Raw genomic sequence first — 27,139 nt, 5'->3', positions numbered from 1 at the left:
CGCGAGAACACACACACACACACACACACACACACACACACACACACACACACACACGTAACTTCAGTCCTTTTGAATCACAGGGACAAAGCCATACTTAGCAGTCCCTATGTTGCTCATTATGTTAGATTTGGTCTTTTCCAGAAAGAAGATAGTTGAAGTTCCAAGAAGCTGAGCCCTTAGCTAGAGAAATGAGACCTGGAGCCAGCAGCTACGACCTGAAATAAGGGTGAATCGCCTTGTCCAGGGCCCACACTGGAGACCCTGTCTCCCCAGGGCTGAACCCCAGGAACTAGTGAAGGGACTTAGGAGGCCCCCTTGCTCTCCTTCCTGCAATCTGAAACTGTGGAACCTGCTGAAATAAGCCTGGTTGGTTCTGCCTTCCTCTCTGAACCACCTGATAGGGAAGCAAAAAAAGCTTAATCTTTCTCCAGGAAGAGAAAGGAGGCAGGGGCAAGGTGTGGGGACAGGCAGTTGCTAATCTCAGAAAAAACCAAAAGCCCCCTCAAAGGTAGAGTGGAGAGTATAGGTAGGATTTTATATTTACAGGGAGGAATCTTGTGCTAGTGTTTAAACTTCAGCTAGGCCTGTGCAGCTCCTCAGACTGAAAATAAATGATCACTCTCCTGAATGGGTTGAGACCAGGGGATTAATGTAACTTGGCTGTGTCTCTGTGTCCTGCCTGCTTTGTTCCTGTAAGCTGCTACTAGGGGAGCAGGATGGACCCTTGACTATGGGTCTAAAGGAGCCACAGGCCGGGCGTGGTGGCACACGCCTGTAATCCCAGCACTCGGGAGGCTGAGGCAGGAGGATTGCTGTGAGTTCGAGACCAGACTGGGCTACATAGTGAATTCCAGGTCAGCCTCAGCTACATAGTGAGACCCTGTCTCAACCCTCCCCCACAAATAAAGGAGCCACGGAAAACCCAGAACGGCTCTAACAGCCTGTAGTCTCTAAATTTGTTCTTTTTCTCTTTCTGTTTTTTTTTTTTTTTTGGTACCGGGGATCAAACTCAGGTTCTTGTGTTTGCAAGGCAGGTGGTGGAACCACTGAGCTAAATCCCTGGCCCTCCACCTTTTTTTTCCCATTAAGTTTATTGGCACATTTAATGCAAACTATACAGTTACATTTATCATTGGGATCTTGTACCTTTACATAATATGTCTTGGTTCTTGTTCTTTCCCCATATCCCTGCCCTCCCTTCATCTCCTTCATTCTTCCCTATTTACAAAGACTTTGTTTCCATTTTTTCATTTTCTCACATTTTTTCTTTTCCCTTGTTTCCTTTCCCCTCCCCTTCCCACTTCCCCTTTTGCTATTTCACACTATAAAGTCATACCATTTGAACCTTATTTGCATTTTTAGTTTTTCACACCAGAGAAACTATTCAGTACTTACTCATTTTCACATTCAGTATTTATTTCACTCAAGAGTATAGCCTCAATGTACATCCATTTAGCTATAAATGTCTCTAGTTTCTCATTCTTTATGGCTGAGTAATACTCCATTTTATAGAAAAACCACATATTCTTTATCCAGTCTTCAGTTGATGGGCATTCGGGTTGTTTCCAAGTTTTAGTTATGACGAACTATGCCACTATAAACATGGGTGCACATATATATCTGTGATATGATTCTTTTAATTCTTTTGGAAAGATACCCAGCAGAGGGATAGCTGGGTCAAATGGAACTTCTAATCCTAGTTCTGTGAGGTATTTCCATATTGATTTCCACAGTGGTTGCACCAGTCTGCACTCCCAGCAACAACAGAGAAGGGTTACTTTCTCCCCGCATCCCCGCCAGCATTTGTTATTGGTTGATTTCTTGATAACAGCCACTCTTTCTGGAGTAAGGTGGAATCTCTGTTGTTTTCATCTGCATCTCTCGAATGACCAGTGATGTTGAACATTTTTTCATATATATATTTATTTATTTATTTTGGTACTGGGGATTGAACTCAGGACCTTGAACTTGTGAAGCAGGCAGCAGAATCACTGAGCTAAATCCCTGACCATTTTCATATATTTATTTGCTGCTTTTACTTCTTTGAGAAATGTCTGTTCGTTTCAGTTGCCTTTTTTTTTTCTTCTTTTTTTTTTTTTTTTTTTTTTGAGATAGGGTCTCACGTGTAGTTGAGACTGACCTGGAACTCACTATGTAGCCTAGGCTGGTCTTGAACTCACAGCAATCCTCCTGCCTCAGCCTCCTGAGTGCTGGGATTACAGGCATGCATCACCACATCTGGCTCAGTTGCCCACTTTTGAATCCAGCCTTTGTATTTGGGTTCTTTTATATATTGTAAATAGTAGTCCTTTGAGGAGTAGCTGGTAAAATTTTTTCTCACATTATAGGTTAGGTTGTCTCATAGCTCTGTTGGTGATTTCTCTTGGACTGCAAAAACTTTTTTTAATACAGTGAAATTCCAATTGTTGATTCTTTGTGCAAGTTCTCATGCTGTTGAGGATTTGTTGATAAAGTCTTCTCCTATGACAATGTTTTTGAGGATTCTACTTAATTTTCATTAAATTTAGTATTTCTGTTTTGATATTTAGATCTTTAATCTACTTAGGTTTTAGATTAGTGCATGGTGAAAGATTGGGATCTAGTTTTAATCTTTGGCAAGTTGAAGTCTAGTTTTTCCAATGCCATTTATTAAAGAAGCTATCTTTCCTCCAGTGAGGATGGTTGGCTCCTTTGTCAAAGATGAGGTAGCTGAGTATGTCTGGTGTTGTTTCTGCATCTTTTAATCTATTCCATTGATTCTCAGGTCTGTTTCTTTGCCAGTACCATGTTGTTTTTATCACAGTGTAGTATACAGTAGTATAGTTTCAAGTTGGTAATTGTGATACCCCCTGCCATGTCTCTGTTGCCTATTCTAAGTCTCTTCTGGTTCCAAATAAATTTTTAGATTGTTTTCTCAAGTTCTGTGAAATATACTGTTGGGATTTCAATCAGGATTGCATTGAATCTGTATAGAAGTTTTGGAAGTATGTCCATTTTCATATATTGATTCTTCCTACCCAGGAGCAAGAGATGACTTTCCATCTTATATCCTCTTCTGTCTCCTTTTCAGAGTGCTGTAATTTTCAGTGTAGAGGTCTTTTGTTTCCTTTGTTAGATTGATTCCTACATATTTCATTTTTTGGATGTTATTATGAAAGAAATTGTTTCCCTGATTTCTCTCTCAGTGAGTCTGATATTTGTGTACAAGAAGGCTATTGATTTTTTTTAGTGGTGACTTTGTATCCAGCTACTCTACTAAATCTGTCAAGTCTACAAGTCTTTTGGCAGAATTTTTTGGGTCTTCTCTGTAGAGTATTGTATCATCAACAAATAGTGACAGTTTAACTTCTTCCTTTCTTGTCTTTTTCCTTTAATTTCTTTTTCTTGTCTAATTGCTGTGGCTAATGTTTCTAGAACTATATTGAACAGGAGTGGTGATAATGGACATCCTTGTCTTGTTCCTGAATTTAGCATGAAGGTTTTCAGTTTTTGACCATTCAGAATGATATTGGCTGTTGGTTTTTCATAGATAGCCTTACTCTGGTTGAGATAAAGACCTTCTATTCCAATTTTCTGTAGGGCTTTTATCATGAATGGGTATTGAATTTTTTCAAATGTTTTTTCTGCATCTATTGAGATGATCATATGATTTTTGTCTTTGACTATGTTAATATAGTGTATTATATTTATTGATTTACTTATGGTGAACCATCCTTGCATCCCTGGTATAAATCCAACTTGGTCAGAATATATGATCTTTTTGATAATCTTCTGTATTCTGTTTGCCAGTGTCTTATTGAGGATTTTTGCATCTATGTTCATTAGGGAGGTTGGCCTGTAGTTCTCTTTTTTGGTTGGGTCTTTCCTTCATTTGGGAATCAAAGTAATATTTGTTTCCAGGAATGAATTTGGAAGTATTGCTTCCCTTTCAATTTTGAAAAGTTTGAAGAGTAGTGGCAGTAGTTCTTCTCTAAATGTCTTGTAGAATTCAGAAGTGAAGCCATTAGAACCTGGGCTTTTCTTTGTTGGTAAGGTTTTAATTACATTTTCAATTTCACTAAATGTGATTGGGGTGTTTAGACTTTTTCTGTCTTCTTCGTTCAACTTTGGAAGTTCATACATATCTACAAATCTGTCCATTTCTTCTGTATTTTCTGTTTTGTTAGAGCACAGGTTTTTGAAGTAAGTATTGATGATCCTCTGGATTTCTGTTGGATCTGTTGTGGCTTCACCTTTTTCATTCCTAATTGCATGAATTTGAGCCTTTTCTTCCCTTTTTTTGATAAGTGTGGCTAAGGGCTTATCAATTTTATTATTTTGAAAATCCAACTCTTTGATCCATTGATTTTTTTTTGTTCTCTTAGTCTCCATTGCATTAATTTCTGCTCATATCCTTATAATTTCCTCCCTTTTATGAGCTTTCAGTTTGTCTTGCCCTTCTTTTTTTTAGAAGCTTAAGGTTAAGCATTAGGTTGTTTGATTCACTCTGTTTTCCTAGTATGGACATTTACTGCTATGAATTTCCCTTGTAGAACTGCTTTCATTGTGTCCCATAGATTCCTGTATGTTGTATTGACATTATCATTTAATTGTAGAAACTGTCTAATTTCTTCTTTAATTTCCTCTGTGACCCAGTGGTTGTTCAGCAGGGTGTTAATTTAATTTCCATGTGTTTGTGTAGTTCTTGTGGTTTCTTAGGCTATTGATCTCCAGTTTAATTGAACTATGGTCTAATAATATACAGGGGATAACTGCAGTTCCTTTGCATTTACTTAAGCATGATCTATGAGCTAGCATGTGGTGTGTTTTGGAGAATGACCCGTGTGCAGCCAAAAAGAATGTATATTCTGATTTTGTGGGGTAGAACACTTTGCAGACATCTACTAAGTCTGTTGGTTTGGTTCTGTTATTTTGTTGTTGATTTTTTTGTCTAGATCTGTTTATTTGTGTCAGTGAAGTATTTAGGTCCCCCATTACAATTGTATTAGTGCTTATTTTGTTTTTCATATCCATTAATATTTGTTTTGTATATTTGGGGGCATTAGTATTCGGTGCATATGTATTTACAATTGTCATTTCTTCCTCTTGTATTGTTCCCGTTACAAGGATGTAATGACCTTCTTTGTCTCTCTTAATTAGTTTTGGTTTGAAATTGATTCTGTCTGCAAATAAGATAGTTACCTCCTTTTTTTTTCCTTGGTTCCTGTTGTATGGAGAACTGTTTTCTATCCTTTTACTCTCAGTCTGTGAATTTCTTTGTGGATTAAGTGGGTTTCTTGTATACAGCATATTGTTGGATTTTGCTTCTTAATCCATTCTACCAGCCTGTTTCTTTTGATTGGTGAATTGAGACCATTAACATTGATGGTTATAACTGTTACATATTGACTTTTCATTGTCATGTTATTTTCCTGTAGTTGGTTCTTTTATTTATTTTTTTATTTTCCCCTTTCTCTTTTTAATTTTTTGCCTTACCTGATATATTTGTTCTGTTGGCCCTTATGGAGTTGTGGTCTTCATTTTCTTCTTCCAGCATATTGTTTAGAAGCATTTGGAGTGCCGGTTTGGTGTTCATGAAATTTCTCAAGTGTTCTCTGTTGTAGAAGTATCTTATTTCCCCATCAATTTTGAAAGATAGTTTTGCAGGATAATCAGTCTAGACTGGAGGTTGTTTTCTTTTAGGACTTGAAATACCTCACTCCAGGCTCTCCTTGACTTGAGGGTTTGTGTTGAAGTCTGCTGTAATTCTGATGGGCTTTCCTTTGTGTGTGATTTATTTCTTTTCTCTTAACTGCTTATAGTATTTTGTTCTTCTGTTGGGTTTCTGGGATCTTGATTGTTATATGTCTAGGTGTAGATTTTTTTTTTTTTTTTTTTGATCGTGGCTAGTTGGAGTCCTATATGCCTCACTAAACTGTATGTCAGATTATCAGATTCTTCCCCTCTGTTTGGGAAGTTTTCTGTCTTTAATTCTGTGAAGTTTTTTTTTTTTTTTTTTTTAATGTCATTTACGCTTTCTCCGGCTACTTCAAGGATTCCTATCAGTCTTATATTATTCTGCTTTGCATCATCTAAGAGTTGTTGGGTTGTTTTCTCATGGTCCCTTACTGTTTTTAAGAGATCTCTCTTTCATGGTCACTGACCACAATCCTATCTTCTATATCTGAAAATTCTATCTTCACATTCTTTCATCCTGCTGTGAATGCTTCCTATAGGGTTTTTAATCTCCTGGATATCTGTTTGAATCTGTTTCATGGATTCCATTTCTTTCCTATGTTGGGCATTCATGGTTTCCATTATGATCCTGAGCTCATCTATATATATTTTTTTTTATCTGTTTCTCTTCTGGAGTCTCTAATCATGTCTTTCATTCATCTCACCATCTCTGTGGTTATTTGAGAAATTATTTCTGTTTTGAATTTTCCTAGAGCCTCATCTATCTGTTTTTTTTACTTCCTGTGCTATTGGTTCAGGGTGTTCAGATGGTTGACTGTCAGACTTTTCCACTTCATTTCCCCCAGAGTTTACCTTTGGTAGGGTGGAAGTCTGTGTTTGTGTCTTGTTTAAATGACTTCTTATTTCTATTTTTGTTGTTGGTCCTGTCCTTGGTTTAATTCCTGGGTTAATACTTCAGTCTTCCAGATATAGCTGGTCTTTAGGTTTTGAGTCTGTAATGTCTCTGAGGCAATCTCATTTTCATTATACCAGGGAGGACAACAACTATAGTGGTGTGGTGTGCCCTTATCACAGATTTTCTTCACTTTTCCAGTGGACTTCAATTTTCATCTAGGAGCCTCTCTTGTTCGCGGGTGGGGTGGGGGTATGAACACTGCTGTGTTGGCTCCCGTGCATGGCTGGGCTCCTCTGGCACACTGGGCCGAAGGAACAGGCCTAGTTTGAAGTTTCAGTCCATTATTGGCTGGCTCCAAGGCAGGGTAGCAGAAGAGCAACAGTTCATGGTGGCAGAAGCCCCTTTTCTTTTCTTCTTTTTTTTAAGAGTAGGAAAATTTATTGGGGAATAGGAGTAGCTCCTGAGAGGCAGGAGGGGTCCTAAATGGGTTGCCTTATCTGTAGGGTTTGCAAAGGTTTCTCTAGGATGCTTGTCCCTGTCCAAGTCAGTCACCCTCAGGCCCCTCACTTCCTAACATTTGTCTCTCCGACAGCCAGTTCCATGAGCTATGTCACAGCTGGGTTCTGAGCTCCTGGCCTCTAGCAGAAATGAATAAATACATTCAATGGGACATTAATACATACATTCGCAGGACATCTGTGTTCTGAGGGCATAGGTAAAGGTCCCAGAACACAGGTGGAGTCAGGATCGACACTTTCTGTGTGGGTTCTGAGAAGTGAGTCCCTGAGGCAGATCTAGGAGCTGTAGGGAGGCAGAACCACAGAGCAAGCCTGGTCCTCACCCAGTGCTGATGCTGACCTGGGAACCCACAGCCATTAGGGTGAGAGAAGCCTTCTGCCTCCTTCCCTGCCTGCAGCACTGATGAAAGCACCCAGAACAGAGGGAGGTGTGGACAGTGTCTTCCACCTCCAGATTAACCTCTGACCTTGGACAAGGCAGTTAACCCCCATGAGCCCAGCTCACCTACAGGGCAGATGAGGGCTCTGCAATCCTGAGTCCTTAAAAAAAAAAAAGATTGGCCCAGTCCAATCTGAGGCTCAAGGTTTTAAGCAACTTGGAAAGGGAGAGGTGAGGTAGATAGCTAAGGTCAGAGGACTTAAAGCTTATAGTAGGTGCTCAATAAATATACTGAATGAATGCATGAATAAATGAATTAACAGTGGGAATAGGGTAGAAGGGAAGTGGACGAACCAGTATGCAAGTGATTCTGATCAGAAAGGCAACCTGTTGCTCACTCCTGGTATACTAGGGGTGCTGGCTTTTGTACAAATGTTTTCCTCTGTCTCCCATTCCAGTGCCCTCTGTGTCCTGCAAAATAGGACTTCCTGGCCGACTCTTCCTTGGATCCGTGGCTTCACCTCTGCTTCTGAAGCCCTTTGCTTCTCTACCAGGGGACAGTGGGCTGTACTGTCACTCTGCGCTGCCTGTAAAGGTGTGGCCAGGGAACACAGCTAGAGGGTTCCTTCTGGTTCCTTCTTGAAGGGCTCAGGTCACCAACCTCCCTTCCTTTCCACCTGTGTCATGTGCTTGGGGACGAGAAGAGGGGTGGGTCAAAGGGGTAGTCTTTGGGTGATGGGCACTGAGTGGCCACATCCAGGCCACCCAAGAGCACTGGAAGCATGGAGCAATGCAGGGGAACCCAGAAGAGGCCCTGCAGCCCTAGCCCTCCCCCTGGCTCTTAGGATGGGAGCTGGGGCCGCACACACTCTGGGAGAGTGGAGGTGGTGCCTCTGAGGGAGAGCTACATGCTTCCGGCCTCCCTGCCCTGGCTCTGCCCCTCCAGTGTTTGGTTTGATATCAGCCCTTCTGCACAGGGCTGGGAAAAGGCAGGAAGAAGGCAGGAATGGCGGGGGGCAAGGCTCAGGAGTCCCCAGCCCAGAGCCCTTTAAGGCAGATAATTTGTGCTTTACAAAGAGATTGATAAGAAAACACAGAAACCCACAGTGGCCAAACAAAGGAGTAGGACAAATCCTAAGGAGTCAGGAAAGAAGGGAGAGAGATGAGGGGCATGGAGGGGCAGAGGCCAGGCAGAAGTTCCTCAGGGCAGGCTCACAGTGTCTCTCTCTGGTGAGGTCCCGCCAGCCTGGAGCCACTTTCATTGGCTTTGCCTTCGAACATCATGACTAGTTTGAGCACAGCCAGCTGCTTCCCCAGTATCATGTTGACGAAGTCTCGGTAGAAGATGGTGTCACTGACCCCATCCGTCACCTCCGAGATCATCTTCTTCATCTTCAAGTGGGTCTTGTGGACCCCCACCTTCTCCATTATCCTCTTCAGAGACATCAGGTCAATCTCGCCCTCTTGTTCAGGTCCAACTCCATGTACTTCTCTTTGAAGGCCGCCAGCTCTCTGGCAGGTTTTCCTCGTCGCTGTATTTCTGGTTGCACAGGAACTCCTGGTTGATCTCCACCAACCTCCGCTCATGTTGGGCTTTGAGCAAGCTGAATGCCTTCCCTTCTTGGAACCTGTTGCAGAGTGTGACTGACATGGTGAGCGTGGGCTCCTGCCTTCTGGGCTTTGCAGCCACTGTGACATATGTTTGCATGTCCATGCTGCACAAGATATCTCACAGATTATGGGGGAGGACATGCTGGGGCTTTGGGGGAAGGATTGGGACAGAGCAGAGAACACAGACCAGTAGGCTGAGGGTGTTAGTTGGGAAGCTTTGGCTAGAATTCTATCAGAAGAAATGGCATTTATACTACCACCTTTATACTTCACATTACCACTTCAATTCAGAGTCTCTGCAGGTGCCCTGAGGTACAGGCACCTTGAGGGCCTGGCACTGTAGGTGCTAGGTAATTGACCAGGAGTTCAGAGACATTCCACAAACTGTGCAGGGCGAACCTGTGGGACAGGACTTGAGTCTATATCCTCATACACCAAAGTAAAGATTTTCTCTCCCTGCCACAGACAGCTGCCTAAGGAGTGATGTCTCGAAACCAGTGATCTGATAAAATGGGTCTGTAAGAGAACTGGGCTAGGACATGAACCAGCTGATGAAGGGTATCTGGACTAAGCAGGGCAGGGGGCTCTGTATACCCCAGTTAGAGGTGGTAGTGCGAAGGATCTGGATGGGGAAGGGAAAATGTCATGTGAGAGAAGAGAGAAAGCTGGCATTTAATAAGAGTTGGAAAGCAGAGTTGATCATTCACATGGTGTTATATAAGGTTTTCAGACAGTCTGTGATGGACCTTGGCAAAGGACTGGCTTCTAAAAAGTATACTCAGTCTGTTTCAGGTCCCAGGTAAACCCAGGGTTAATGGCTCCAATGCTGTGGCTCCCACAGAGAGTTCCAGATGTGGTACTCTGATTCTGCAGATCCAGCCAGTGTGCACATCTGTTTTGTAGATGATGTGAAGAAGAGGGCTTCCCATGTTTCTTAGGCCCAGGGAGGAGAATTAGGCATAGTACATTCACCCAGAAGGGGCAGGGATGCACAGGCTCCATTGGACCAACGTGGTGGCTGTCTCTCCACTTATTTTCATCGGTCTGAGTTTTCCTGCTGTGAGCCCCTGCAAGTCATAGGATTGGAGGTAGAGGACAAGTTCTTCAAGCCAGATCTCTCACCTGCCTAGGCCCAGGGACACAGGCCCCATAATCCTGCCACCAAGGAATGGCAGAATGGGTACTGTAGACTCTAGGGAGCAGCATGTTCTCACATCTGGTTTCATTCACTGGGCTACAATTCCTGAAAACCCCTGAGCTCCCCAGGAGAGCATCGTTGAGTAACCTCTGGAAAAGCAGAAGTGCAGTCTGGGAACACATTGTCCTCTCACACTCCACTGTGGCCAGCTGGCCAGCAGGATCCCTCCGTGGGCCATGAGGCCATGGGTGAGTGTAGAGTGGGGGCCTCCCCGCCTAGTATGCTGGGCCAGGAGCTGCCTCTGTGCTGCTGGCCCCTGGGAAGTATGGGACCAACCCTCTAATGTGGGCTAGCACCCTCCCTTCCTGCCTTTCCAGGCCCTTGGGGAACAGCTGTAGAGGCCAAGAGGCTGAAGAGGCCATGTGCTACCTGGCCCTGGGAGTCCTCCTAGGGGGACTGAAAGATTCTCAGGATTGGCAGGATCAGAGAAAGCTTTCAGGAAGTGGGTGGGGGCTGTCCGGTTGCCACCTCTCAGCCTGGCCAGGGCTAGTTGCCAAGCCCATATTTTGTCCCACTCAGAGCACAGAGCACTGGTTAGACTGGGGGTCCTCATGCCTAACTAATCAGGACCCTGGAGTCAGTGGTGCCAGCTGGGGCTAGGGCCCTGCTGCTGAAAAGCTCTGGCCCAGGAGATAGGATTAGGGTAGCGAAGGGATAGTAGGAGACAGGTGGCAGCTGTGAGGCCAGCTTGAAGCTGGTGCAGACCGCCAAGCCCTGGAAAAAAATAGACATGCTAGGCAAATATTGGGCTGCAGCCTTCCCAGCCTGGCACCTTTAGAGAGCTCAGCTGGACCCTTCTGGAGTTGGGACAATGGCCTTTGATGCAGGCAACCTCCCGATAGGGCTGCCCTATGGAGGAGTGAAGGCAGGGGCTTTCACTTTCCAGCCTGGGGGTGTGTCTTCCTAGCCCAGCCTCTGTGGCTGGAACTGAGGAAACAGTCCAATTTCCTGAACTTTTAGGGCAGCTTCCTTGGAGCATTTACTGGGAGCTAAGATGAGAGGAGGGTGACTGTAGCCAGAGAATAGCTACAGATAGCTTTCTGTAGGCCAGAAAGTCAAGGGCTGAGGCAGTGCTGAGGTTATAAGTGCTGAGGGCAGAAGGCCTCCCTCACAGGCTCCAGGAAGACAGAGAATTAGCTCCAGAGCCATGGGGCCCCTGAGTAAAGATGACAGTGACACATTAGAGTTGGAGGACTTCACTTTGAGGGAGGGTATGGAGAACCACGGCTGAGATATGGGGCTAAGCCTGGGTATTGCTGGGAGATGGAGTGGGAGGGGGAAAGTTGCCAGAACATTGAGGGTAAGAATGAAGCAGGCAGTCGGGGATTTAGCTCAGTGACACTGCGCCTGCCTTGCAAGTGCAAGGTCCTGAGTTCGATCCCTGGTACCAAAAAACCCCACAAAAAACCCCTTAAAAACAAAACAAACAAAAAAGAATGAAGGAGGCAGGAGAGGCCGGGAAGGCCCTACAGGCAGGGTGCTGAGGGGCAAGCCCAAAGCCTTGACAAAAGCTGGAGACACTGGAAAATGAGTTGGTCAGCTTCTTCTGAGGTGGGGTTTAGGTCAGATTGCAGAGAGAACTTCCCGATAGCAACATCTTCTTGAACACAAGGAATCAGTCTCTTAGGAAGTCTTTTGCTGTGAGAGATCCCAAGCTGGCTAGACATTCCTGGTGCTGGGCCATTGATGGGAGGATTTAGGGTAGACAGCTGTGTTTGTGGGCAGATCAGAGTGGTTCCCCAGGGTTTGCTCCAACCAGAAACTGCTCATGCCTTGCCTGGGCACGTCTGGGCCTCTCAGGGGTCATTGTGAATGCTGTTGAGCCCAGGCTCTTGAGCCCAGAGCCCAGAGCAGAACTAGCCTGTCTTCCCAGAGCCCCTGCCGTCCTCGGCTGCCCTCAGAGGCTGGGCCAGGGCAGGGTGGCCAGGTCTCCCACGAAGCTCTCTACAAGTTCCAGGCCTCTCTTCTCCTGTGTTTAGATCCTGCCCCTAGTCACATCCCCTCCTCCGCATCCCTCAGAGCAGGAAGCTGGGGAGGAGAGGGCGTCCTAACCGGCCTTGTCTTTGCCCTGGGCAGGCCTTTCTGAAGAGCTTGGGGCTGCCAACCACTGAGTCTGGGCGCCGGGTTTCTGAAGCAGGGTCAGAGCTGGTTTAGAAGCCTTGTGTGGTCCCCTCGTGGGCGAGCTGAGGGATCAGCCTGTCTGCCTGTTTCCAAGTCGCCTTTTTGGCTGGCAGACTGTCCCTTTTCCCTGGGTCACAGGGAGATGTGGGGCTTGGCCAGAGAAAGTGGTCTGGAACGGCCCTTTGACATCATCCCTGGGGACTTTTAAAAATGAGTTTCCTGGTAAGGAAGACTCCTCTGGTCTTGGGTAGGATTCTCAGTAGAGTTTCCCAGTTTGCTCTGATCTGACAGACGACAGCAGAAACCACCCGGCCGCCTGCATTCCAGCAGTGCTTGGAGCCATGGCTTCCCCAGATGCAGCATCAGCAGAATGCAACAGCCAAGGCACTGGGGTGTTTGCTCTAAAGCCAGTGCTAAGCCCAAGGGATGGAGGGTGTGCAACAAACTCCCTGTTTGGCCCTGCTCATTCACATGCACACATTCCTAGCTTCTCCAGGAATAGCTTGTACCACAAGTGATACTAGAAGGACTTGTCTGAGTCACAACAGAGTAGGCCAGTCTAGAACCTTTTAGAGCTTTCAGGTTCACAGCCTGCTGCGGCACATGTGCCATAGGTTCACCACCACTGGTCTACGCCTATGATTGACAGGTGGTGGTGAGTGTCCAGGTGGCCTGCAAGGCCAGCTCCTTTGCCACTGCTTTTGCCAGTTCTGGGATTAATGGTTGTTTGGGGAGCTAAGTCCATACCTGAAAGGTCTGTCCTGGGCTGAGGGCTGTGGAAGAATGTGGTCAAGGAAGACAGAGTAGGGTAGGGGAGGAAAGCAGTGCTGGGGATGGATCAAATCCTCCTCCTGGCCCTTTTACACCTTAGTGGTGGGACTGTGGGCAGAGCTCTGGTTCTGTCTGACTTCTCATTGCTAAGTCTGTAAAATGGGCATGGCACAAAAGTTGCTCCTGGTGTAGAACTGACACCACTGCATGGTCTGTGTGTTTTCAGTTAGAGGGATCTGGATGAGGAATCCCACCTGACCGGTGCTGGACATTGGATGGAGAATCACTGGGGTCTGAAAGGGAAAAGGGTGGTTGGCAACAAAGAAGTTGCTAATCTATCTTTCCCCGGGGAGAGAAGCCATGTGGAACAAAGGTAGAGGTTGGGGCAGAGGAAGTTCTGTGCTGTGTTGCTGGAGAGCTGTCAATGGGAGGTGACAGTTTGCCTGGGGAAGCCTCCCAGCAGAATGCGCCAGGCTCAGAAGGTTAGGGTGTGCACAGATGTCTGGGAATGCCTGCTGTTCTATTGCTTTGGGTGGGAGGGATCGGCTGGCCAGGCTAAGTCCGGGGCTGGACTTGCTGTCCCAGGGAATAGTGGGATCATTAGCAGGAAGGGCCCCTCCCAGAAGAATCTGTATTGCTCTGGGCCCTCCATGTGCATCTGGGCTGAGAAAGGCTCTCAGCTGGCTATAATGGCTGTGTGGATAAATGTACTAGTTTGGTCTCTTGCCAGACAGTCTGACCCAGCCTTAGCTCCCAACTACTGTCCACTCTGTAGCCTTCCCTAGTGGAGGTTTGGGCAGTTGCTGGCCTTGGACCTGAACACCCTGCCTACACTAAAAGACTTTTGCACAAGACAAATCTAGTCAAAGATTAAATGTATGCTCTGAAGCCCATTTCTGGAGGTAGAAGTATAGGTAGTATATTACTTTGATAATAACCATCAATTACAGTGAAGAAATTTTCTTTAAAAACCAGTAGAAGTAGCTGGACATGGTGGCACATGACTGTAAACCAAAAAGCAAAAAACCAAAAAACCAAAACCAAACAAAAACCAGTAGAAGCTGGGCATGATGGTGTATGCCTGCAATTCTAGCACTTCAGGGGCTGATGCAGGAGAATTTCTTTTCTTTTTCTTTTTCTTTTGGGTGTGGGAGTTCGAACTCAGGTCCTTGCACTTGTGAGGCAGGCGGTGGAACCACTGAGCTAAATCCCCGATCCAAAGAACATTTGAAGTGACCAGTTCAACTTCCTACATTATTTATTTATTTTGGGGGTACTGAGGATCAACCTCAGGTCCTTGCGCTTGAGAGGCAGGTGGCCAAACTACTGAGCTAAATCCCTGGCCCTAAAGGTACATTCTGTGTGCCTTTTCTTTTCCTTTTTGGGTTGCCATGGGAGTGAAAGTAAGACAACAGGTTACCCCTACAAACTTAGGAGGGTAAATCCACACTGAGTGCCTCAGAGCTGTAGAGAATAAGTGCTGTAGCTGGTCCCTCCCTGCAGGTGAAAAGTGTCCAGTCCTGACGCTTACATAGCCTCCCTCCATGTACTCTCCTCCCTCCCCTTTAGCACCCTGTCTGTAACCCAGGGACTGTTTTATTGTTGAGGTATAGCTGGAAGGGTATCTCAGAGGTCCCCTGAACCTGTAGAGGGGTTGTGAGCACCACCTGTCCTTCAGGATTAAATTGGCTCTCTGGGCCTCAAGAACATCCAGGGAAGCCTTGGTCAGGAGCATGTGTGGAAGTGGCCACAAATGTAACCTCTTCTGTTATCCCTCAGCAGTCTTCTCATCACTGTTCTTGGTATGGCTATCACTATCCTAGTGTCCCCCTTATCAAAACCCTGGCAGGGACTCTCACTCCAAGTGAAATAGCAGCATGAGATGGCACACACCTATCATCCTAGCTACTGGGATGCTGGGGCAGGAGGATCAAAAGTTAGAGGCTGGTCTGGGCAATTATCGAGACCCTGTCTCAACATAAAATTAAAAAAAAATAGGACTGGTGATATAGTTTAGTGGTAGAACAATTCATGTGCGAGGCTCTGGGTTCAATCCCTGGTACTGAAATGAACAATAAAAGATACCTTTGGCTGCTGTTTGGGGAATAGATTTGGGGCAGGGGCAAGGACAGAAGTCAAGGGACTGGTTGTTGCATATTCCCACCTGTCCTGCCTCACAGGGCCCTTCTTCCCTTTCTTTCCTTCCTTTTCCCTCACCTCTGTCCCTAAAGGCTTAGGAAAGCCCTTAGGATTAGCCTGCCTGCCTCCTCCCAGACCCATCACCTCCTCAGGCCACTCATTCACCCTCAGTTCCCTTTTCATTCATACTGCCCCATTGGTGTTTCTGTACACTTCCTCATCCCTGCCCTGTGCATGGCCTTGTGTAGCCTTCTCTGTTCAGGCCTATTTTGGTGCCTACTCCCCTGTGCCCCCACAGTTTTGGTCATCTTTCTTTTATATGTCTGTGTGGGTTGCCTTTCCAACCCTGAGCCCCTAAGATGGCAGGGCCCATGGTGTATTCTGCTCTAGGTTAGGACCTCAATATGAATAGTACCTTGGGTTGGGGTTTCCCAATCTTGTCAATTTTCTGGCACAGTTATTATACTTGTATTTGTACTCTGGGGCCAGTGGGCTAATTTATATGTCTGGGGAATTTCCAAGGCTTTATTCTGGGTGCCAGCAGGGAGGTAGAAGTTAGGGTAGCAGCAGGACACAACTGCGGGGGAGAGTTTGGCCCCAGAGTTGGATGGAAATTATTACTTGGGGTACTAGGGGAGGTTCAGCAGGGTGGGCCCTCAACCTCTACCCTTGTATTTCAGACTTGAAGTTGCATCTGCAGAGCACAGACTATGGCAACTTCCTGGCCAATGAGGCCTCACCTCTGACAGTCTCAGTCATTGATGACCGGCTCAAGGAAAAGATGGTGGTGGAGTTCCGCCACATGAGGAACCATGCCTATGAGCCACTTGCTAGCTTCCTGGACTTTATTACGTGAGTAAGCTTTGCCGTGCTGGGCAGGGTATCTATGCCTACAGGAGCTGGCCCCAGCCTGGCTTAGGTCAGCTGCCTTTATGCCTCTGTCAGCTGTCAGACCTGATGACAAGCTCTGTCAGCCAGCTGTCGCGAAGCACTGTAGTCAGAGTCCTCCTAGGCTTTGTAAGTGGACAGGCCATTCAACAACTCTGGACCTGGAGGTTACAACCTGTAAAGTGGAGTCACCAGCCCCTTTCCCCCAGTGTTGTAGAGGTTGGACTAGGGAAGGTTAGAATCTTTCTTTTTCTACTTACCTTGCAGCATTCACACTGAACATTCACTAGACCCAGTCTCCCATGCTGATGTCAAGGCTCAGGGTATGAGCAGAGCTTTGAAGAGACTCATTGTTAGGATAGGCTATGCAGGCCCTCTGGGCTGTCTGGGCTGAGGTACATTCTCCATCTGTTCTGACCATAGCCACAGTCTCAGGGAGATTGGGTGAGGGTATGGATTAGGGAGGGTTGAACACCTTTCTGTCTTGCCTCCAGGTGGGTGCTGGACCAGTTTCTCTGTCACAACTCTTTGAGGGCTGAGGGTGGTGTCACTCTCCTTGCACTAAGTTCTTGGAGAAGCTGAGTCAAGGAGAGGGCTCCAAGACCTGCAGGTTGAAGGAGGGCACTTGGCCTGCGCATTTTCTACACACCATATGTACACAGGGTGGTAGAGAGGCTCCCTCTGCAGGGGTGATGCAGGAACTATGAGCCAGGACCTGGTGGACAAAGAAATAGCCCTAGGTCAGGTGGCTGCTCCATACAGATGGTAAGCAGAGGCATAGTCAGTGGTCAGTCTGTGAGCATACTCTGCATTGGTGGCTCGTGAGTGGTTTTATGGAGAGGCATTTCCCAGCACCCATTCTCTGATTTTGGTGCTCCCTCCCTCTTTCTTAAGAACAGGCACACCACCCTGGAGAGGTAGGGTTAGATGCCTGCCCTCTGGCCTGATTTCTACCTCTAAGGAGTAGCTACTGGCACAAGATCTACTTGCTCAAATAGGGGTTTTAGATAGAGGATTCCATTCTCAGGTAAAAACCACAGGCTGGGTCACTTAAAGGGCTCAGGAAACCTGCCCAAGCTGGGAAGCAGGCCCTTTCCTGGCCACAGGCCTCCTTTGCCAGAATCTTCCCTGCTGTCCTTGCTGGGCCCACTCTGCCTTCTTCTGTATGGGCACATCGACGTACACCTCCTGGGGCAAGAGGCTAGAGATGGAGTATATCCTCTGCTGCTGCATTTGGGAGATGGGGTCACAACTGTAGTGTGCCATCTTTCACGCAACCCTTGGCCTGGATCTGTGTGTCCCCTGCTCCAAGGCCAGAACTAAGGACATACCAGGAAGCAGTCCATTTATTGCTAAAGCCTAGCCTTTACCTTCAGCTTATTTGCACAAGGCTTTCAGCTTCCTGGTGAATGTTCCAGTCTTGCCAGCTGGGCTAGCCAAGGGAAGCCTGACCCCACGCCAGAGGGTGGATGTCATCCTCCACTTGCCCACCTGCCTGTGCATCCAGCCCCCAGTCTGTCTTGGTGTCAGCCTGCCAGTATACAAAACTAGAGAGAGGTCTGAGCAGGATTAAGAGAGCTGCTGCCAGCTCTTTGCTGGAGGTTGGCTGCAGAAAGCACCTAGTATATTTAAATCAGCCAAGCAGTATCTTGTGGCAGGCTGTCTGAATTCACCACCTTCTCCGCCCCTTCCATTCATGGGCAATTGTGGTTTATAGTCTTCTTGTCCACTTACTCCAGCCCTCACTTGGGGAGAGCTTGGTGGCCACGTGTCAGCCTGTCTGAGCCTGTGGCTTCTTGTTCTTTGACCCTGTTTTCTCCAATGACCCACTCTTCTGCTCCTCTGCTGTAAAGTTCAGCCATCCCCACTGACGACTGCCTAAAGCCATGTCACCACCTGGAATGGCTCCACCCCTGAAATTGCTGCGTCAGGCATCCCTCTCTATCAACGACCTTAAGATATCCAACCCACTCTTTGGTTCCTTGGGAGACACAGGTTCCAGACTCAGCAGGACACTGACTTTACTCCCCTGCTGCCCCTCTGTCTTCATTTCCCACCCTCTGCAGCTGAGGTTCCCTGGTTCATCATTTGAGCTCTCTTCTGCCAATATCCGCAGCTCTCTTGGCCGCTCAACTTATGGTCCCACCCAGCTGGCAGCCCCCCAGCCCTGGAGGAGTCCCAGCAACCTCCATCCTGGAGCTGCCCTACCCCCACCTCCACTGCTGGGAGCAAAGCTGGGGAAGCCGGCTGTTAGGCTGGAGGGTCATCCTTGCTGCCCGACCAGCACGTGCACCCAGTCAGTTAGCCACAGCTTGTCTTTGCCCGGTGGCCAACCTGGGAGTTGCTGTCCCAACTCAGCATCCTGCAGCCTCCCACCAATGGTGAGAAGACCATCTCCCCATCTTAAATATTATTCTTCTGTCCCAGCCTCCTCTCTGGGAAGATGGCCCACCTCCTCCTCCAGAAACACAGTAGAAGTCAGTACACCTCTCATCACTGCTTCTGCACCCTGCCCCTGAACCCCATTCCAATGGAAGAAGTATCCTCCTTAGTCTGAGATCCTTTCGCCAGTGTTCTGAGATCCCTTGCCCTACTCCCTGAACCCCGAGTGGACACTTCTCTGCACACCTGTCTGCACAGCCACTTTCCCTTGCACATCCCTCCCTTTAGTTCCTAACACCATTCTCCAAATCTCTAACACCATCACAGTTCCATCTTGGGGGGGCCTAAACTTTCACATTCCCTATCTGTTCTGTCACCTCTACTCCATCCCTCAATCCTCTAGTTGACTTCCAGCAGTCCATCACTCCACAACAAGGCCCTGGCGTGGGTCACACCTGGCTTTCATGTAGCCATGATCTGCAGGCCTGGCTGCTGGATAGTGTCTGGTCCCCAGCAGTCTCCCTTCATGTTCTTTCTCTCACTTAATACCTGCCTCCCTAGCTGTTCTTTCTCCTCCATTCTGCCCCATTAGGTCATCCAAGGTTTGAGAGGTATTGCAGAAAGGGAGAAAAGCCTTCCTTTGTGATCTGTGCCCAGGGCTGTCCCAGACTAGGGATTCATGCCCTGAGGAGGCAGCTACTTGGCTGAGGGAAAAAAAGTATTTTATGGGAAGAATTAGGAGAAAGGTGTCCAAGTTGAGGGAACTACACATATTCTGAGTGGTGAACATGGAGTCAGTGACCCTGTATCCCTACAGAAAGCTACTCTAGAAGCATTCGCTAGATACCAGTCCTGAGCTATTGCTGTCCACAGACAAAGCTGGCTCAGCTGGGAATAGAGGCTGACTGTAGAGCTCACTTAGATCCATCCCCCAGAGACCCTCCACCTGTGGAGCTGCCCGCTTTGGCTAGAACAGGCTTCTACAGGAGATGTTGAGTTCCCTGTTCCTGAAGGTGTGCAAACAGAAGCTGGTAAGGGCCTCCTCTGCCCTTCTGTGTGACAATATCCAGTGCTTGTGTAGATCCCAGCCAGACTACAGCCAGTAACTGCTTTGGACCAGATCCAGGGCCAGAAGGAAATGCACGGATACAGAGTGATGGCATAGACAGAGGCTCTAGAGGCCTGGGCAGCCTCAGCAAGCAGAGCTGGGGTCACAGGTGTCTTCTCAGAATTAGGAAGACTCCAGGATCACGTGGGGATAGAGAGGTCATTTGAGAGAGTGGGTGGTCAGGGCGAAGGCAGCTGCCCGGTGTAGGGCAAACAGTCTAAATGAGCTAGGTCTCCCTGATGTAGACTACCAGTGTGGAGACTTGAAATGATCCAGCTCAGTTTCATGGTGCTATTGTACCAGGGCTCCTGTCAGACCCAGCCATTAACTTTCTCTGCGACTTGAGATAGAGCCTCTATTTGGGCTTTTGGTCTTGGAGGAGACCTTGATCTGGAACATTCCTTATTTTCCTATAGGAGAGTTGGCATCAGAAGAAAAACTGGGAGAGTTGCTTGTGGGAGAAGTGAGCCTGGTCTCTGGGGAACTCCCAGTTGGGCCCTAAGGGCCTTTGTCCTTGTATGAGTGAGCCTTCCTGGCAGGAGCCTTCCCCAGTGCACAGCACCTACCTGCAACTGAGGTGCCTCTTGACAGCCTGGGGGCATGTGAAACCTGCACAAACCTGGCAAGCTGGAAACCTGCAGCACCTTACAGAGCTGAGGTCCCATATTTCTCCCGTGTCAGGGCTCTCACTGCCACTAGCTGGAGTGGGTAGCCAGAGAAAGGCTTTGTTCCAGGACCATGGCTTCAAGTGCCCAATGGCACTGCCATTCTCCCCAGACCCTTTCACTCCCAACCTGCACCCTGGTGGATCACAGAAAGCCATCAAATACCCATGGGCTTTCTTGTCCTAATCTCCAGCCCTCATTGGCTGAGTCAATCTTGGTTTCTGGGTGGACTGCAGATCTCTGCAGCCTGCAGCTGTGGTTTTGAGTCCTAATTTGAGAAGACCCAGTGGGCTTCTGAAGAGGAGCAAAATTTTAATGACATGGTCAGAGCCTCACTACCTCTGTGAAATGGCACACTTCACTTATTCTGATTGCAGAAGGGAAACCAAGACTGAAGAGGTGGTGTGCTGATGCCCCTCTCTACCCTGGACAGGGCTCTTCAGGAACCTGATGTAATTGAATATAGATGCTAGCAGCTCATGGGAGCCCCTTGTGGGGACTGTGAGTAGACAGTTGGCTGTGATTTAACCCTGTCATCAAGGCCAGTGCCAGGTCTGCCCCAGGGCTGAGAAGCCTTGCCACTCCAGCAGGTGGCACCAAAGGGCACAGTGGAGAGGAATGGTTGACTAGGGACTCTGAAGGCTTCTTAGAGGAAGTAGCTTCCTAAAATCCATCCTGAGCCTTTTGGGGACCCATACCATTTGGGAGGCATCGGGCAAGGGAGAGCCTCTGGGCAGAGGAATAGACTCCCACCCCCACCCGACAAGGGCCTCTTAGGCTTAGTGGGCAGTTGGCCATCCACTCCCCAGCTGTCTTCCTCTGGAGGGAGATGCTGACCAGCTGGAACCTCATTCTCTCGGTCTGAGGCCAAGTGAGGGGAAGAATGGTGGAGTGGCTCTCTGGGGGTAGGGAGGCAGCTGCTAAAGCCAGGCAGGGAAGAGGAGAAGGGTTTCCCTGCCTGCTGACGGCCTCAGCCTTGTAGAAAGGTATATAGCTGGGCCACATCATCCAAGCCTGTCCTTCCTCCCATCTCCCAGAAAAGATTCTGACCCCTCTGCTGCAACAGCTTTGCACTTGGCCTCTGCTGCAACAACTTTGCAGTTGGCCCAGAGGGAGGGAAGTGCTGGGCCTGGCACAGGATCATCCGAGTCTGGCCTGGCTTGGATAGAAGGGGGCCTTGCAAGGGATTGAGTGGCATGATTGTGAATGGCCCTTTGCTTGTCCTAGCATTTCCTTCTATGCCTTACTAAGGCTTATAGCAAGTGATGCTTAGGGGAACCAAAACCGGGATTGGGGGGTGTTTTACCCTCCTCCACATGTGCTGTCAGGGCTGAAAAGTGAATCATAGCTGACCTGTTCCACATCACTAGAGGGACAGCAGTAAGCCAGACAGCAGTGTCTTCCCACAGAGCTCTCCTGTAAGGCTATCCAGTATCCTCAGGAGTGCCGCCGCACTTCCTTTGAGCCTTGACCCCAGCCTTGTCCTCAACCTAAACAGTTACCCTGAGTAGTGGGTAGGAGGAGGGAGGTTTAGTGGGTGGTTTTTTTGTGTGTTTTATTTTTTGTTTTTTTGGTACCAAGGATTGAACTTATACCTTGCACTTGTGAGGTAGGCAGTGACACCACTGGGCTAAGTCCCTAGTCCCAGGAGGAGGGAGGTTTAGAAAGAGGAGAATAGTTTGTAAGGATCCCTCAGAAAACAAGGCCAATGAGGAGCAGAGAGCCAAAGAATGGAGCCTTGGACATGGGTGGAGAGATATGGACAGTAGCTGTAGGAACAGAACTCCTCTACCTTATGTTGTGACAGGTTCTGGTTCTGGCTCCCTCTGGGCCTTTCTGCTTTGACAGTGAGACTAGTTGTTGGGGTATCACTCAGATAACGTGGGTACAAGGGATATACCATTTTCTTTCTCTGTGTCTGAAAGATGTGAGAGCATAAAAGAATATCCTTAGGGCTGGGGATTTAGCTCAGTGGTTCCGGAGCCTGACTTGAAAGCGCAAGGACCCAAGTTCTATCCCCAGTACCAAAAATAAAGACTATCCTTAGCCCCAGGGGCAGGTCTTTGTAGCTGTCTCAGGGAGCGTGATGATTACTTTGGGACTGGATGGGGTACAGGTGCAGTGGTGAAGGGTAGTGGGCATGTCATGGGATACATGAAATGCAGGAGATGTCAAGGGCAGGAGACTGTGCTGGCCAGAGAAGATACAGGCTGGAGCTGGAAGCCAAGGCGCAAAGCTGTGGTGGGCTCTCTGTAGTCTTTTCTTCCAGCTACACGGAGTTGGGGAAATGAGGCTGGCCATATGGGCCTCTTGGCTTGCAGCTGCAGATGGGCTCTGCCTGAGGCCCCGAGTCTGGGGGGGATGTCTCTTCTCAGTGTACATCCTGTGGCTGACCCAGCCAGACTGAGGATGGAGAGAGGGCAGCTGCCTGGCCCTGGGCCCAGGAGAGCAGAGGTCATAGCAGGGCGCCAGTCTGGGTGGGAGCTGAGGGAGTATGGAGAAAGCAGGAGGAATAGGGTTCAGGCCAGGACAGGAGCTGGAGCCTCCTCTTGCTGCCTTCCTGGAGGGCCCAGTGGGAGCACCCCAAAAAAGCCAGCCCTGGGGCCAGTACCTCCCTCCCTTTGGTCCCTTGTTACTGGAGACTGCCTCCTGCCAGGATTTTCTCTCACAGCCTTAGTACTGGGTGCTCAAGATCCTGTCACATGGTAAGAGACTACCTCTTGGCCCCCCAGAAACCTGGATGAGACCTGTGCTCAGGGCCCAACTCAGAGCAGCAGCCTCCACTTAGATCTTAGCCTTCTACGACCACAGCCTGGCCTTTGAGGACATTCCCCTGAGGCCTCATGCAGCTGTCTTATGCCCTGAGTTCATCCCTGGCTGAAAGATAACTGTGGCTACTGCAGCTTGTGTCTGGGGGCCTCTCATTTTCATCTCCCCTGCCTCACCCCACCCCAGAAGTGACTGCACAGAACTCTCTGCCCTAGTCCCTTTGGGGCCATGTTATTTGGTTAGAGTCAGAGCTTTGTCCTTTGCCAAGTCTGAACTAGGCGGCCCCACTCTCCCCAGCTCCATGGCCCCCTTTGCTGCCCATTGGCTCTGGACCTGGCCTCCTGGAGGAGCCTGGTGGAGCCCAACCCATCAATTCCTGAGTATCATCCAGCCCCCTGGCTTTAACCCCTAGGAAGGAGAATGCTCTTCTTTTTTTGGAGCTGGGCTGTGCAGGTCTGCCTGACCCAGGCCTTCATTCCAGAGGGGGTTCCAGCACCTCCTTGGTATTTTGTGGAGAAGCTGTTCCTCACCCTCTCCCCATCCTTTCCTCTCTTTCCCCCAAGGAGACAAAGTCTCCCTAATTCCCTATTTACATCTGTCTCATAGATCCTTGGCGCTTGAGATGAAGCCCAGCCTCCAGGTGCCCCCCTGCTGGCGGCAGTGCCTGCCAGTCAGTGGCTCTCCCTTTTCTCTCCCTTTGCTCGTCCTGACCACATTCAATTCCTCCAGTGTAGCCTCACTCGGTGTATGCCTCCAGGCCTTTGCACATACTGTCTCCCCTTCCCAGAACACACTTTGATCTCCCAGTCCTTTTACCTCTCAGTTCCCTGACCACACCTGTCTCCAGGGTAGGCTGCCTGCCTAACCTCTATGTGCCTGTGGTTCTTGGGTCCTCTTAGAACATTGTTCACACTGTGGGGGTATTACGTGTGTCCTAGTCCCTCAGTGGGGCATGAATCATCCATCTCTGCAAGGGAGAGGCCATGTTTGTCCTGTGCTTCTGGTGCTAGGTTCAGGGTTGGAAACTTGAAAGGAATTTGGAGAGGGAGCCACCCAAGGATAGAGCTCTTAGTGCCTATCTGCAACACCTATGGGCAAGCACACATTGTAAAGGGACTTTGCAAGGTGGGGTCAAGGGCATGATGCTGGGCAGATCTTCCAAGCCCTTACCCCAGTGGGCTGCTTTGCTGTTATCTGTCCCTCACAGTTACAGCTACATGATTGACAATGTGATCCTGCTCATCACGGGCACGCTGCATCAGCGCTCCATTGCCGAGCTTGTACCCAAGTGCCACCCACTAGGCAGCTTCGAACAGATGGAAGCTGTGAACATCGCACAGACACCTGCTGAGCTCTACAATGCCATTCTGGTGGACACGCCCTTGGGTGAGCTGCTGTAGTAAAGTAGGAGCTGGGTGGTATCTTAGTGTCAGCTCCTCAATGTGGGATTTGTGGACTGGTAGGGGTGGGGCAGCCCCGAGCCAGGAAATGAGACCTGACCACTGCTGTTGACCTTTGTTCTTCCCTCATCTCCCCTATTTCATTCTGTCCTCCTCACTCCTACTCCCTTCCTTCTCCTTTCCTATTGTTTTTTATGGGCCAGACCCTCTGGGTCAGACTGGAACATTTTAACTCTGGCAATAGCCTGCTTTCTGAAGATGCAGAATAAGAGATCTGAGCTCAGAGAGAGAGAAGGGCTTGGGTCCCTGGATGTCTTGAGAGCTCTGACAGTGGCCCCAAGCAGAGCCAGAGTAGCTGGCTGCGCATGAGGCACAGGAGGGAAGCAAACAACTTCATTTGCTTCCACCAAGTAGGTCCCAGGGGCCAGGTCAGACAGTGTCCACAGGATGCAGGGTCCATGTCAGAGGCTAAGGAAGGGAGGGGAATCAGGAGCTTCCTGTAGAACTCCACCCTTGGCAGTGCTGGCTTCTGCCTGCCCTGGAGGCTGGAGAGGAAGGATGAAGTCTAACCAGCTTGTACCCTCATAGCCAAAATCCTGAGCCCCAGGTCTTACTTCAGGAAGCCACCAGACTTGCACCCAGGGACCTAAGCAGAGAAGTCCAAGCTGTACCTGTTGACCTAGTCTGTCTGACTTCTCAGTAACTCTGAACCAGCTCTGGGCTATTTGTGGCTTCTGTAGTTTCTCAGTTGTCAGACCACTGAGTCTGTAGGCCCTCTAGGTGGAGTGGGGCTGCTCTATCCTGCTCTGTCCTCTCCTTTCAGCCCCACAGTAGCCCACTGGGTCACTGGTTCATGCCCACTCAGCTGCCACTCTCATTCCTTGTCTTAAGGAGAGGGAGGCTAGTTTTCTAACTGTGGGCATCAGGCCCCAACTCCACAGCTGCCCCTGGAGAAGGGAGAATCTCATGGCCTCTTATGCAAGCCTGTCTTTGGCATGGTTTGAACTTGGGTCGGCCCCAGCGGCGATTAGATCATGTTATGGCTGGCCGCCTCCTTTATAAATCAATTTTAGAGCAAGGAGGCAGGAAAAGCTCAGGTCAGTGCGCATGGCCCAGAGTATTACTCTGCCACTTCCAAGGAGTATCTCAGGCTGGTTGGGGGTCCCCTAATACCTAGCCTAATGAGCCTTGTGTCAGTGGCCCTCTGTCCTGGAGGGTGGTTGAGCATCTGCAGGGTTCTTGCCTAAGCCACTTGCACACCCCTCACACCCATGTCTTTCCTCCCAGCGGCATTTTTCCAGGACTGCATCTCAGAACAGGACCTTGATGAGATGAACATTGAGATCATCCGCAACACACTCTACAAGGTAGAGCTCTGCATGAGCAGTGGGGGGGTTGGCCTTTTGGTGGGAGGTGACATAGGGTACAGTGGAATGGTAATTTTTGTGAGGTGCTGGGACAGCTGCACCAGGCTCCTGTCCCAGGGGGTATTCACTCACTCTCTGACTCCTATGATGGGTACAAGGTTGCTTGAAACAGGTTCTTTATCCTGTGGTGCCTGCAGTGGGCTCAGATAAGATCAGCAGGAGTGGCTGGCACTCTACCAGTTGGCCTGTCAGAGCTGGCTCCTGGTCAGCCACTCCCCCAGCATCCAGGAGGGTCAGGAGCTGCCACCTAGGCCATAGCCATTGGACCTACCTGACCTGGGCTATTGCCAGCCAGAAGAGGCATTAGAGCAGAGGCAGCAGTTTGTTCAGTTATGGTGGGAGGAGGGATCCAAGCCAGGCATAGCCAGGTCCTTATGACCTTTTCAGGCCCAGAGCAAAACCACTGTCCTTATTCACCTGCTTCATGCTGGGCTGTGGCATAGACTGGCTGACCCTTGGGGATAGAGCATGGGCTTGGAATTCCTGGGTTAGCACCACCCTTGTCTGAAGCGATTAAGAGCCGGGGACCAGTTTGGTATGTTTGGGACAGACTGAGTTCTCGCTGGGGTGAGGTACTGAATTGTGGTGGGCTATATTCTAAAACATGGATCAGCAGTAGATTGGCTTTGAAGGGAGGCACTGGGCAAGGGACCTCTGGCCAAGGGACATGTTAACCTGGCCAAGAGACCTGCTGACCTAACCCTAAGAACATCCATCTGTCCAGTCTCCACAGTGAGGGTACTCTCCTCCCCTGTCAGAACTGGCTGGCTAACATTCAGCTCAGCCTGAGCGTGGGACGGGCCAGTGTGCAGTGAGAGTATGGTGGAAGGTGAAGGGCCTGCCTGGAGAATGTGATGGTGTAGGCAGGGGAGTAGCATATGCAGAAGGAAAGCATGGAACATGGGCTAGGTTGCAAGTGGTTCTCTGGAAGAACAGGTTCCATCTGGGTGGTAGCAGAGAGCTTTGGAGGAAGAGGTAGCCACAGGGTCAAGTTACCTAGGGACTTGAATGCCAGCTCAGAAGTTTGAACTTTGCCCTATAGGCAGGGTCAGGAGAGAAAGTTTCCTGCATAGTAGAATATGCTTAGAAAGCCCCCTGTGGTTCCAGTGTGGAGGGCAGAGGAGACACAGGAAGGTCATCTACCACTTTCACCTTCTGGACTCTTCCTGGGATTTTTTTTTTTTTTTTT

General features: G+C 48.8%; 1 protein-coding gene and 1 pseudogene across 2 annotated transcripts in view; one reads left to right on the top strand and one right to left on the bottom strand.

The window, feature by feature from the left end:
- The window catches only part of Atp6v0d1 (ATPase H+ transporting V0 subunit d1), a 58,128-nt gene that overhangs the window by 26,624 nt on the left and 4,365 nt on the right, over nt 1-27,139 (top strand). For both annotated transcript variants that reach the window (XM_010612238.3, XM_010612237.3), the window contains exons 2-4: nt 15,992-16,163; nt 24,331-24,509; nt 25,811-25,890. In XM_010612238.3, coding sequence (XP_010610540.1) covers nt 15,992-16,163; nt 24,331-24,509; nt 25,811-25,890 — 431 coding nt within the window. The remainder of the gene's footprint in view (nt 1-15,991; nt 16,164-24,330; nt 24,510-25,810; nt 25,891-27,139) is intronic.
- LOC104853995 lies at nt 8,584-9,196 on the bottom strand (annotated as a pseudogene).

Source organism: Fukomys damarensis, unplaced genomic scaffold (assembly GCF_012274545.1).
Source record: "Fukomys damarensis isolate Sample0158 unplaced genomic scaffold, DMR_v1.0_HiC HiC_scaffold_32, whole genome shotgun sequence".
Classification (NCBI taxonomy): Eukaryota; Metazoa; Chordata; class Mammalia; order Rodentia; family Bathyergidae; genus Fukomys; species Fukomys damarensis.
This window is presented reverse-complemented; position numbering and strand designations above follow the sequence as displayed.